General features: G+C 40.5%; 1 protein-coding gene across 1 annotated transcript in view; it reads right to left on the minus strand.

Moving 5' to 3' along the window:
* pkhd1l1.1 (PKHD1 like 1, tandem duplicate 1) overlaps window positions 1–12,473 on the minus strand; it is a 62,339-nt gene that overhangs the window by 16,408 nt on the left and 33,458 nt on the right. Inside the window, exons 46-55 of the mRNA XM_038724579.1 lie at window positions 11,350–11,479; window positions 10,027–10,268; window positions 8,101–8,237; window positions 6,898–7,927; window positions 5,696–5,887; window positions 4,760–4,911; window positions 4,500–4,659; window positions 3,817–3,988; window positions 887–975; window positions 326–477 (exon numbers count right to left, since the gene is read on the minus strand). Of these exons, the coding sequence (XP_038580507.1) occupies window positions 326–477; window positions 887–975; window positions 3,817–3,988; window positions 4,500–4,659; window positions 4,760–4,911; window positions 5,696–5,887; window positions 6,898–7,927; window positions 8,101–8,237; window positions 10,027–10,268; window positions 11,350–11,479 (2,456 nt within the window). The remainder of the gene's footprint in view (window positions 1–325; window positions 478–886; window positions 976–3,816; window positions 3,989–4,499; window positions 4,660–4,759; window positions 4,912–5,695; window positions 5,888–6,897; window positions 7,928–8,100; window positions 8,238–10,026; window positions 10,269–11,349; window positions 11,480–12,473) is intronic.

Below are 12,473 nucleotides of genomic sequence, written 5' to 3' on the forward strand. Positions count from 1 at the left end.
CACTTGCCTTCAGGGTTTCAATAGTTAAGTATTACTAATAACTACTCAGATGAGATCTTTATCTACTAACTATCACAGAGCCTTCTGTTGTTGCTGGTGGAAACATAAACTGACATTAAGCAACACAAAAAGCTGCACTGTAACATTGAAAAAAAAACATCCTCCTGGAATACATTTTGAAGATAAATAAGATAAATAAAAGTTTGCCACTTTATTCCACTTTTCTTACTCACATATAAGGAGCATTAAGAGTGAGATTATGTCCTTAAAATATTGTTTTACAGTCATAATCATGGCAATCAGAGCGATTACTGATCAAACTGACCTGGATAGAGATGTAGACAGCATCTATCACCACAGTGTTGTATTGAGCCTGTTTGGTGGATGAGCTATTCATGGTGTCGGGGATCTCAAGAACTCCAATGACAGTCAGCTTGTTGAGGGGAGGAGTGTCGCTCTCCAAAACGATCCACTTGCCTTTGGTTTTATTGGGACACACAGGGGTTACAATAACACTTTACTACCAATCTGTTCAAACTGATTATTTGACTGTTACTATGAATTTAGTATTATTAATATGAAAGTTTTTAATTGCAGTTAATTGGCTCCTAAATTAACAAAACACAAAATATATTTAAAAACCGAATTTCATCACCAGACATTGTCCAGAGATTGTCTGAAATTTAGGTACTGTATTCTTCTTTATCTTACATGAAAGAAACCAACATGCTTGATTCATCATACATCATTTTGACAAGTGTCAAAATGATGTATGATGAATTAAGCTTCTAACATGCACAACTTGATTAAAATAAAACCCTCAACATAATAAAAAGTTCCCCAAGTTGTCCAAGTTGATTTTTTAAAATTTTCTGCTAGACATTACCGGATGGGATGACCACATCAGCACCCTCTGTTGGTACTGTGAAGTTATTTTCAGCTGAACTTTTCCAGAAAGAGGAATCAGACCACCGACTACAGAGAAATACACACAAACATACACAGGTCATTCGAGCGTTCAGCAGGCCAAACCACAGTCAACATAATAACTATTTTCAATTTTGGAAATGTATTGTGACAACAATCCAATCCAATTACAGAGATTTTTGGAATTCCCTATGACCGCTCTGTCACATTACAAAGGGTTTTGGCTTTCACAACTTTACTGGGCAGGAGCCTTGTTTTGTGAAACAGAAACATGTTTAGCCTCCTAAATTTCAAGGTTGGGTTCGATCAAGGATCTATCACAGTATATAAAGTATATTTATGTGCATACCTGTCTATGACCTGTTCTCATTATATGTACTGTATATATATCTATCTATTTACATTTACTACAGTCTGTTTACACCACAGTTTACACATTGTACTTTTACTCACGTCGCTACCATAGTATTCTATTTTACTTTCTATTATATTATATTCCTATATTTTAGCTGCTGTAGTAATTTATGTCTTAGATTCGAATCATATTTTGTTCCGCTTACAAGATTTTTCTATACATACAGTATCTGTACTATACTGTTCCTGAAGAATTTCACAACAACTGCTTCACTGTAATTGTTGTGCATGACACTTAAGAACTTGAAGGAAGCTCTGATCTGTATCAAGCTAAAGAAAAGAGACACTAAAAGGCATACTAAAAAGGTTTCACACAATTTGGAAACCACCAGATACCACTCTGAGGATGACTACCATTTACTCATTCCACAACATACATTATATATATACACACATATATATACACACATATATATACACACATATATGTATATACGGCCTAGTGGCCGGGTTTGCCACGGAGCCCGGCCGGGCACAGCCCGAAGAAGCAACGTGGCAACCCCCCTCTCCATCCTTTGGACCCACCATCCATCGGAAGATCCGCAGGGGTCGGGTGCGCTGCCACATGGGTGGCAGTGAAGGTCACGACGGACCAGACCCGGGCGGCAGAGGCTGGCTCTGGGTACGTGGAAGTACGCTACGTTGGAGTTTACTTCGGTGAATGATAGGGTCGCCTCCCTACGCCTTCGGGTAGTGGGGGGGGGGGGGGGGGGGGGGGGGGACTCTGACTGTTGTTTGTGCATATGCACCAAACAGCAGTGTAGAGTATTCGGCCTTCTTGGAGACCCTGAATGAAGTTCTGTATGGGGCTCCAGTAGGGGACTCCATAGTTCTGCTGGGAGACTTCAACACGCATGTGGGCAATGATGGAGATACCTGGAAAGGCGTGATTGGGAGGAACAACCCCCCCCCGATCTTAACCCGAATGGGTATTTGTTGTTAGACTTCTGTGCTAGTGAATCACTGCTCTCCCCGTAGAAGGTCACTGACCCTCTGTCTTGCTGCTACAGTGCTATTTTGAACTGTTTTGAGTCAAATGCACAAATATTGGATACTACATGGGTGAACTGGGAACGTCTGGAGGAGGCCCCTGTCCGTGAGATCTTCAACTCAAACCTCCGGCGGAGCTTTTCTGGCATCCCTGTGGAAGTTGGGGACATTGAACATGAGTGGGCAATGTTCAAAACCTCTATTGCTGAAGCTACAGCGGAAAGCTGTGGTCTCAAGGTCTTAGGTGCCTCAAGGGGCGGTAACCCTCGAACACCGTGGTGGACACCGGTGGTCAGGGAAGCCGTCCGACTGAAGAAGGAGGCCTTCCGGGATTTGTTGTCTTGGAGGACTCCGGAGGCGGTTGCAAGGTACCGACGGGCCCGAAGGGCAGTCCTTCAGAATGCTCTCAATTACATATGTGTATGTGTTAGTGAGTGTAGTGGTGCTTATGGGACGTTGCTCTGGGACGAGTTGCTTGGTGACGGGTCGCTCGGGGTCGGGTTAGTATAAGGCTGGGTCAGAGTATACTCACTACAAAAAAACTTTTACTTAATACTAAGAGAGTATTTTCACATTGTTGTAGTATGTAAGTAAGAGAGTAAGTAAAGGAAGTACATGAGCTGAAGTGATTAATAATTTAAATTTCGAGCAGCACACCACAAAACGTGTTCACTCATGTTTTTATCAACTTAGAAATATAGCACAATTTCGATCTATGTTAACTTTTAAGGACACCGAGACCATTTTACACGCCTTCATCTCATCACGCCTGGATTATTGCAACAGCCTTTTCACTTGTTTAACCCAAAAATCTATTTATTGACTCCAGACTGTCCAGAACTCAGCTGCCAGGCTTTTAACCAGAACAAAGAAATATGACCACATTACTCCTATTTTAGCTTCATTACACTGGCTCCCAGTATGTTTTAGAATTGACTTTAAAATTCTATTGATTACTTTTAAAGCTCTTCAAGGCCTCTCGCCTTGTTATATTTCTGAACTTTTAGTCCCATACATACCTTGAGATCCTCGGGTAGAGGTCTGTTTGTCTGTTCCAGAGTCTCGACTGAAAACTAAAGGGGACAGAGCGTTTGCTGTCAGGGCCCCGAGGCTCTGGAACAGCCTGCCCGAGGAAATCAGGTCGGCTGAGTCAGTGAACTCTTTTAAGTCCCTTCTTAAAACATACTTTTATAGGAGAGCCTTTCCCGATCTTATTTGACTTTATTTTATCCCTTTTATTTTATTCTATTTTACTAATTTTATATTTCTCTTAAACGTGTATTTTAGTCTTTTCAGTGTTTTCTTGCTTTTATCTTGTATTGTTTTTGTATTATTGTCTTTACACTTGTTAAAGCACTTTGTAACTTGTTTTTGAAAAGTGCTCTACAAATAAAGATTATTATTATTATTACTATTATTATTAACAGGGCTGTCTGACTGTAGCTGGTGAGTTTGATGAATGTTTTAGTGGGGGGTTTAACATACATGAAGTTGGCAGGCCGGCTGTTGGGTAAGGGGGCGAGTGTAGCTGGAGGTGGTGGTGTAGGTGGGATGCAGTTGGGGTAGAAGCAGCTGTAGACCCCCAAATTCACATCAGAGTCAACCATGGAGCGGTCGACGGTGTCCCGACGCCTGCGTTGGCTGGTCTTCCCAGACACTGCAGATACAGAACAGTGTCAAATGAATAAAGACGCACACACTGCTGAACGTGTGATTAGTGGTAAATAAACAAGATGATAAAATAAAAATTCCAGTTATGAGGCAAACAGCCACCAAAATACAAAAAAACTTGAAATCCAGTGGCTTATTGTGATGTAAGATATGGACTTAGACCAATAACAAAAGTGAAAATGAAAATAATGGCAATATTTAGACAGGTTCAACTAGTGTTTATGCTCATTAATAGAACATTATGCTGAGTATAATGTATGAGCTATAACAGTAGTCATCTTATTCATCACGTCATCACATTCAAGCAACCCAGGGTGACACTTGTTTTGTTTGACCGACACCTCCAAACCCAAATATATTCAATTTACAACAATATTAAATCCCATAAAACAGTAAACTCTTATATTTGCTTTTCTGCTTTATTTTAAACTCAAATGATTAATCAATCATCAATATTTGCAATACGATCAATAGATCTTTGTTAAAGTGTGTCTAACCGATGTAGTAGAGGTTGTTGGAGCTCTTGTTGAAGTACCAGTCTCCGTTCTTGTTATTGCTGAAGGTCAGCGGGGTCGATGAGCCATTCCTGTCATCGATGATGCGAAATCTGTCTGGACTCTGGGTGAAGTTGTGGTTGATGATCACATATTGATCCGGCTGGGTGAAGGGAAGAAGTACGGGCAAAAACACATCAGTGTAAAAAAGGCATGAAGATTATTTGCTTACATTAATATCATGTTAAGGATCTTCCATGTACCTTGAAGCCGTAGAATCTTGCAGTAAAACTGATGTTGGTGATCTGGTCCACATTTTTAAAGTACCAGTTGTACGTTTGTCTAGAAGGCAGTAAGGCCATCCAGCCAAGATTATGAGTCATTGTCTTCTCCAAAAATGGAATCACACTGGTGCCTGTAATAGTGAGTTTAAAAACAACACTTTAAATAATAAAAATAACAGACAAAACAGTCTAATATTACAGCAGGTACAATTATAAATCTTAATATATATATATACACACACACAGACATTTAGAACTGGTCATTAATGTACATTTGTCAAATTCTATAAAGACATTTTATTTTATTACAACTGTTTTGCTATATTGCTTTTCATTAAAGTAATGTATACATATTTTGTGGCAATTGTAATATCTATATGACTCTGTGATCTGTAATCCTTTCAATACGTGGGTGCCAGAATTTGGAACATCTTTTCAGATGATGTGAAATATGTTAACTTTTACAGTTTAACTGTAAAATATTTTTATCAAGTTTAATTTTGTTTACCACATGTCCTGTAAATTTAGGCTTTGCTTAGATAGTGCTGACTGACACGTCTGAAATTTATTCAGTTAATCATCTCCTCGCAGACCTACCATCCCTGACTTCGGCCTCTGCTCCCACTTCCCTGCCTGGATGCCTGCTACTCTGCCTCACGCACTGCTTCACTCCAGCCTCTAGCTCACTCTGCTTTCCCCTGGAAATCCCTCTGGATTATGTAATAGTTTGGATTGAATTTTTTTTCTTTTATGTTTTTCTTCTTTTGTTGCCATCAGCATTTTGTGACAGAGATCTACTGTGACTATTCCAATTAAGTCCAACTAATCACAAGGAGAGGTCACTGACGATTGCAGATACTGCTTCTTCAAAAACAAACAGACATTTCAAAGTTGTAAGTCTATGTGTTTTACTACCATATGAGTTGGTTAAGATGACATCCTTGCCAAGCAACGAGCTCGGTGATGGATTGTTGAACCCCAAACGATGGAAGTTGACGGTGTGGTCGCACACAGCGCCGGGGAAACCCACACTCCATTCAGCCCTCTGCGAACAGTGAGCAGGGTCCAGTAAGGGGCTCATAGGCACAACTTTATGGTTGATGTTTCCTGAAAACAACGTAACATAGTTAACATAGAGTCACATACACTGTCTGAAAATCCTCAGAACATCAAATGTGTATTAATCCGCCACTGAAAATAGTCCCCAACAAATGCACTATTCATTTCTGTTTGATTAATGTTTGCTAAAAACTAGGGTGCCTAGTTGTTTATGACATAACTGAGTATTTTACAAAAATGACACTGAAAATTTTTTATACTGTTTTGTGTAACAGATTTACATCTTCAGAATTTACCAATACACTAAATCCAATGTCACTAATAGGTCAGGGTTAGGACCCAGCAGTTGTCTTCTCTGGACCCGGACCTATAACCGATAAATTATTGAGAATCATTTACTTTTGACACAGCATTTTTAGCATTTAGCTTTTTTAGCATTCATGGCTCTGGTTCAGTGGTCCAGGAAACTCGATAGACAAATTACATGTGTTGTAAATCATCTCATGCTATTCAGCCAATTAAATCGGTGCATTCCAATAAGCATTGTTATAGAAAATAAATTTCACTTGACTTTTAATCAAGAATGGACAGATTCTTACAAGTTCATTCTTTCCACCGGTCATTTGTTCTGAGAAAATACAGTCCTAGCTGGCAGGACAAACCAGAGCTCACGTTTCTCACTGAACAAGAGACAGCGGGAAAGTAGTGTAGCGAAGGGAAAGGAAAAGCAGAGGAGGTGTTAAAGCTATGTTGAGATTGTTTATTGTAAAATTGGGTAAGGCTTAAGATGTGAAATAGAATTCAAAAAAAAAGAAAAAGGGAAATTTTTAATACCCCTGGGCTAAGGCCTCAGTCCACAGACACAGTAGGGAGGTATTGTTGACTTTGGCCTTTTCATAGGATTTGTTAACAATAGGAAAAGCTTGATAGAATGAGGGTCTGATTAAAGATGTAGTTTGGAATAATAACAAAACTTTAATTGACAGACTGAACATTAATGTAACTAAATGAGGGATTACAACAAACAAGTGAACAGTAAGAGACTAAAGACTGAGTACCTGTGAGGGAGCCATCACTGTCCACCAGTTGTACCTCATGCTCCCACCTGAAGCCAGCCTTGTTTGGCGAGTTGATGTACTGGACTCCACTAAACTTGACAGCCCAGCCACCACACCGGTCCACACACGTCCCAATGATTGAGGCTACCCCGATGGCTGTGCAAGAGCTATGGTTGAAGTTGATGAACTTGGTGTTAAGGACACTCAAGCCATCATCCAATGGCGCAATGATGCCTCTTTGCGTGCAGTAGTCATCTCCCAGTCCGAGCTCGTCCACATGGCCCACAATGGTGCTGTTGGACATCGTTGCCCCTCCGATCTCTCCAAAGCCGCTCACGGCCCACTGCAGGATACGCTTAGCTTCAATGCCGGCTTTCTCATTGTTGACCATGATGAAGCTGTTGAACTGCACAGCGCCCACGTTGACCCACTCAGCACCTTTCTCGCAGTTCCAAGTGGTGAGTGACTTGAAGACAGCTGGCTTGGGGGTATTGGAATAGCAGGCGCCGTCCTTCATGGGGAAATATTCTGGGAAGATCCAAAGGCCGAACCAGCCCTGAGAGTGCACAGTGTTGTTGTAAAATTCACCGATGGGAACCCTATTCTGACAGATGTTTGGATCGTAGGATGAGCCATCGGGGTGCTGGTGCATGCGGTACCAGAAGCCGAAGTGGGTGCCCCCCGCGGCGGCGTTGTGGCGGATGATGTTGTTGGGATTGGTGACCCAGAAGGCGGCGGGAGTGACATCGTCGTTCAGCAGGCTGGTGCTTTGTTTGACAAACACAGCCAGGTTGTACTGCAGGATGTTCTTCGTCTCAATGCCATCCTCGATGAAGAACGCCCCACCCATGATGTCGTAGATGACGTTGTGCTCCACCAACAGCCTGTGGGTGTTGTGGATGGTTACGGCCCTGTTGAAGGTCTGATGGATAGAACAACCCCTCACGTATGACTTGTAGTTAATATCTCCCATTAGATGCCAGTGGATGGGATAACGTCCTAGCCTGTAGGCCTGTCCTGCATAGAAGACCTGTGGCATAAAAGCATAAAGACTTTAAAGTTTACCATTTCAATTTGTGTGGATAAGTACATACAAATGGAAAAAAAGCAGATTGTGAGGATAAGGAGATTTAGAAAAACAGGAGTAATCTGATCAACATGTAGAACTAGAAGTTTCATCAGAGAAAGTTTTCAGTATTTTACCTCAACATATTCCAGTCTGCCAATGGCAAGATTCTCATTTGGTCTGGGTGCGTGAAACATGATGCATCCTCCAAACTCATCACTGCCAACCTCCTCTCCAAACCTTCCTTGAAAACAGGTTTGGGTGGCGAATTCACCTACAGCACCAGGACAGAAAGATGTTAATACTGCATAGCCCAACGATTACATACATGATGTAATTATCTCAAAATAACAAAAGCAATGAAAAAGGTACAAATGATGCCCAAAGTGTGGGGGTCAAGCCCACAACCTACATCATATTTTTTAGTATTCTGAACCCTGTATACTCTATTAAATTGCACACTGTTAATTTCAATAGAAATATATTTATAATCTATTAAAAAGCTCTTATTCTTTCCCAGTTTGAAAAGCTTAGGGTAAGGGTTAGCAGTACTATTCAATGCAAATTTATCCTTGTTAAACTAAAGTAGAGCTAAAACAATTAGTACATTAATTGATTTGTCAATATCACATATTTTATTTTTTCTTGAGTTCTCGATGAAGGCCATTAGTGTCCTGTTTTGCCACATTCATACATGTGGCATTGAGTCGTAGGCTTTCTTGTAGTCAATCCAGGTGGTGCACGGGTCATCTGCCTGGTCTTGCAGTCTTTAGTGACTGCTCTATCGACCAGTAGCTGGTGCTGGGCTCCCCTGGTATTACTGCCTGTTTTCCCTTCTGGACCCTGTCCATGTATTGAGTCATGTGCCTACTCATCTTAGCCGCTATGATGCCTGACAGGAGCTTCCATGTTGTGCAAATGGTAATTTGGAAGTTTTTGTTCTCTTCTGGGGATCCTTCATAATCAGGACTGTCCGTCCTTGGGTTAACCATTCTGGGTGGGTTCCATCCATAAGCAGTTGGTTCATTTGTGCTGCCAGGCGTTCATGGAGTGCAGATAGTTTCTTTAGCCAGTAGGTGTGGATCATGTCAGGGTCTGGTGCTGTCCATCTCTTCACACCTGCCACTCTTTCTTGGATGTCTGCCATTGTAATGGTTATTGGATCTTGCTCTGCTCTGTTCTTAGATCCACTAGACACTAAGCATTGCTGTTGTGCCTCCTTCTCCCATATGTTCTTCCAGTACTGTTCAGTCTCAGCCCTGGGTGGATTTGATCTTGTGTTTTACACTGCCACTGAGAGTACATTTTGAATGGTTCGGTGGAGAACATCCAGTTTATTTACCTTTCTGTAGCTCTGAGAGCTGACTATCATCTCTTCGTGTTGCCTTGATCTAGCCTCTAGCCTTCTCCTCTATGGGGGAGCTCTTTGTGGCTTATGGTGTTCATCTGGCAAACTTCGGTCAGATGCCCTTGTGTGAAGTGCCTCTGTTCTGCTTGTTGTTTTTGGGGCTTGGGACCCAATCTCTGAGTGTGGGGATGATGAAGACATCTCCCCGCTGACCTGTCGTCCTGGCTCCCCCTTGCCGTAGGATATTTGTTGTACCTCATCAACCCTCTAGTTGTGATAGCAGTTGCCGCTTGCGGATGTTAGAACCCTGAGCTAGGAGTTGTTTCTTTGTTAGTGCTGATGATGGGTTTTGATGCATCCATATATCCGACAGTCTCTGCATATAGTAGAACACATCATATCCATATTTTCTGCTCTAGTCCCTGAATCTCTTGCTCCAGTAGCCCATTTCTCATCAGGTTGCCCTGGTTCCCTAGCACCTGATGCAGACCTTGTTGACCCGGGCGACATCCGAACCGGTATGACTCCGCGGTTTCACTCATGCCTGAGGCAGACGAGTAGCATTAAGGACCTTGCCTGAGGGTTCACCTGGATACGCCACCCTGACCGTGAATCTAATCCACGATCACCTGTATATAAAATCTTATTTCTACTTTTACACAGTGTTTAGTGTAACATCAAATCAGAAAAATCTAACACCACTGAAACACATTACCTGTGTTGAAGCCATCGGGGCAGGCTGCGATATTGTCGTTCCATTCTTGGTTTTGGGAGCCTCGTACTACGATGTTCCTGGTGAGGAGACCCACCTCAGCTCGGCCATCAAACACTGTACCATCGGGCAGTGTGACGGTAACCCCAAGGTGAGTGTACTTGAGGGGTTCGGTCAGGGTTAGAGTCTTTCCATCAGCTGACACAGCGGCAATCATCCTCACCTCGTTCTCTTTCTGGCTGTGCCTGGAAACAACAGGAACCAGAAATAAATGATTTCTACAGTAGGGGTTAGTACAGTCAGTAGAGTAAAAATAATTGGCCTGTCCAAGCTTTGAAAAGGGATTTAATAAATCTATGTAGAGCTATACACCTTTAACTTTTGTCCTTTAACATTTCCTTTCAGGCATAATTTATGTGCTGTACTTTTTTTTTGATGATTTATTTCAACTTTACATGATGTGGTTTTGCTTAATGTCATGTAGAATCCTGATATCAGCCTAAAGGTGTGCGTGTGTGTGTGGGTGTATGTGTGAGTGTGTGAGAGAGAGAGAGGTTTTTGTTTTTATGTACTCAATCACTGCCTTACAAAAGCAGAGATCAGTAACTACAGGAGCAGTGAAGTTGAGAGAAAAGGGTTTGATGTTTTAAAGCTCTTTGCCGAACTGTGTAACATATTTAAGTTGTAAACCTTAATTTTATGTCTTTTTAGACTGATAATTAATTATTATAACTAACTTTACATAAAACCTAAGAAAATACTGCACTCTATGTCGGACATCCAAACCGGAAAACACAATATCTACAAAGAAAATATGTTCTTGTTACTTCTTTAACTGAACCTTTAATTAAATAAATATAAAAATTTGATTTAAAGGAAGTCAGATGCTGCAGCAGAGGCAGTTACTGCTACTCTGCTTAGCAGGACTAGTTTCATTGTTAGGAATTGATTTAGCAACTGCCTTTAATGTGATATAAACTCAATTATTAAGATTCTGAAGCATCAAAATTTCAAATTCAGGAAAGAGGAAAAGGTAGGTAAATTAGTTGTAACTAAGGCTATCTTACTAGCTAGCTGTAACTAGCTGGAGTGCAGTCAATGCAGTTTGCTTTTAACATAGTATTATTTTTATTTATGTAAAAAAATGTTTTTTTACATGTTTACAATTTTGTGATAAAAAAATATTGAGTCTTACCTCACTTTTGATCAAAAATTTGTTACTGTGCCTTCACTGTGTAGAGCGAAGGTAATAGTTTTAAAAGCATTTTCCTAAATAACTTTTCTGGTTTCAGATTAGACATGCATGAATTCGAGACCTTGCTGTACCTGTGGCCGGTGGAAGCAATGACAATTTCGTCTCCAGCTTTCCAAGTCACTGCCTTCATTAGGGTCAGTGTGACAGAACCGTTGGATGCTGTCTGGGCCAAGTGGGTCCAGGGGACAGGAACTGGAATACCTGGAGAAACAGGTTGTCAGCAACGACTTGCACCTGAAGTGAGGTACCAATAAAAACAACATTCCTGCAGGATACATGACTCAAATGATCAGTTTATCGGTTGTTTATCAGTTTATCATTATGTGACATATTTTTGACATACATTTTCTACTGCTTGATTCTTAACAGAGATGACTGTAATTAGTAGTATTCTCATTCTTTTCTTAATTCAAAGTAGTAATACAACAAAATAAAATGCTACATTGTTTTAAAATATCCTATATAAAACTACATAAAATTATAAGATGTGCGATTTATTATTATAACATAACATTATACATAACATAACTTTATGACCACTTACAGGTGAAGTGAATATGTGTGCTGATATTTGTGTCAGTAGAATCTGAATTTGAATAATTTTGATCTGAATTTGAATTGCTTAATTTATTTATCTTGAATAATTGTATTGAAAAACTGAACCTGAATAGTATAATTTGAAACTGAATTTATTAGTTTAAAACTGAAAATCGAAAATTGAAACTGAAAGTAATATTATGAAACTGCATTCAGTTGCAAGCCGAACGCCATCTGTATTCAGCATGGTGAAACATGAGAAAAGACTCTTCAGGTTTGTATAAATGTATACAAGAAAGATTTATGTATAAGTGATAGCATGCCTGATAGATCTGTTTAATGTAACACAGTCTACGTTAAGTTATTTTCATAAAAAGCCATGTTTCAATGCTTTATGTATTGCTATAGCTGTGCTCAAATAACCATAATATATGCAGTGAACTGAAGGGAATGCATTTATGACAGGATTAACGTATAGCCCACTCAGGCCACAGTGTTACCATGGCTTGGTTTGCAAAGTGCATCTATAATTCATGTTAACAGGGATTTTAACCGGGATGCTAATTTTCGCTAGCGAGGAACAGGGAAAAATGAACAGCTGAATTCTAATAAGCTTTTTCAATAGCAGTGGTTAAATTTGGAGTGCAGTAGATACGAA

Source organism: Micropterus salmoides, unplaced genomic scaffold (assembly GCF_014851395.1).
Source record: "Micropterus salmoides isolate LMB-PRFRI ecotype aquatic unplaced genomic scaffold, ASM1485139v1 Ms_hic_scaffold_17, whole genome shotgun sequence".
Taxonomy (NCBI): domain Eukaryota; kingdom Metazoa; phylum Chordata; class Actinopteri; order Centrarchiformes; family Centrarchidae; genus Micropterus; species Micropterus salmoides.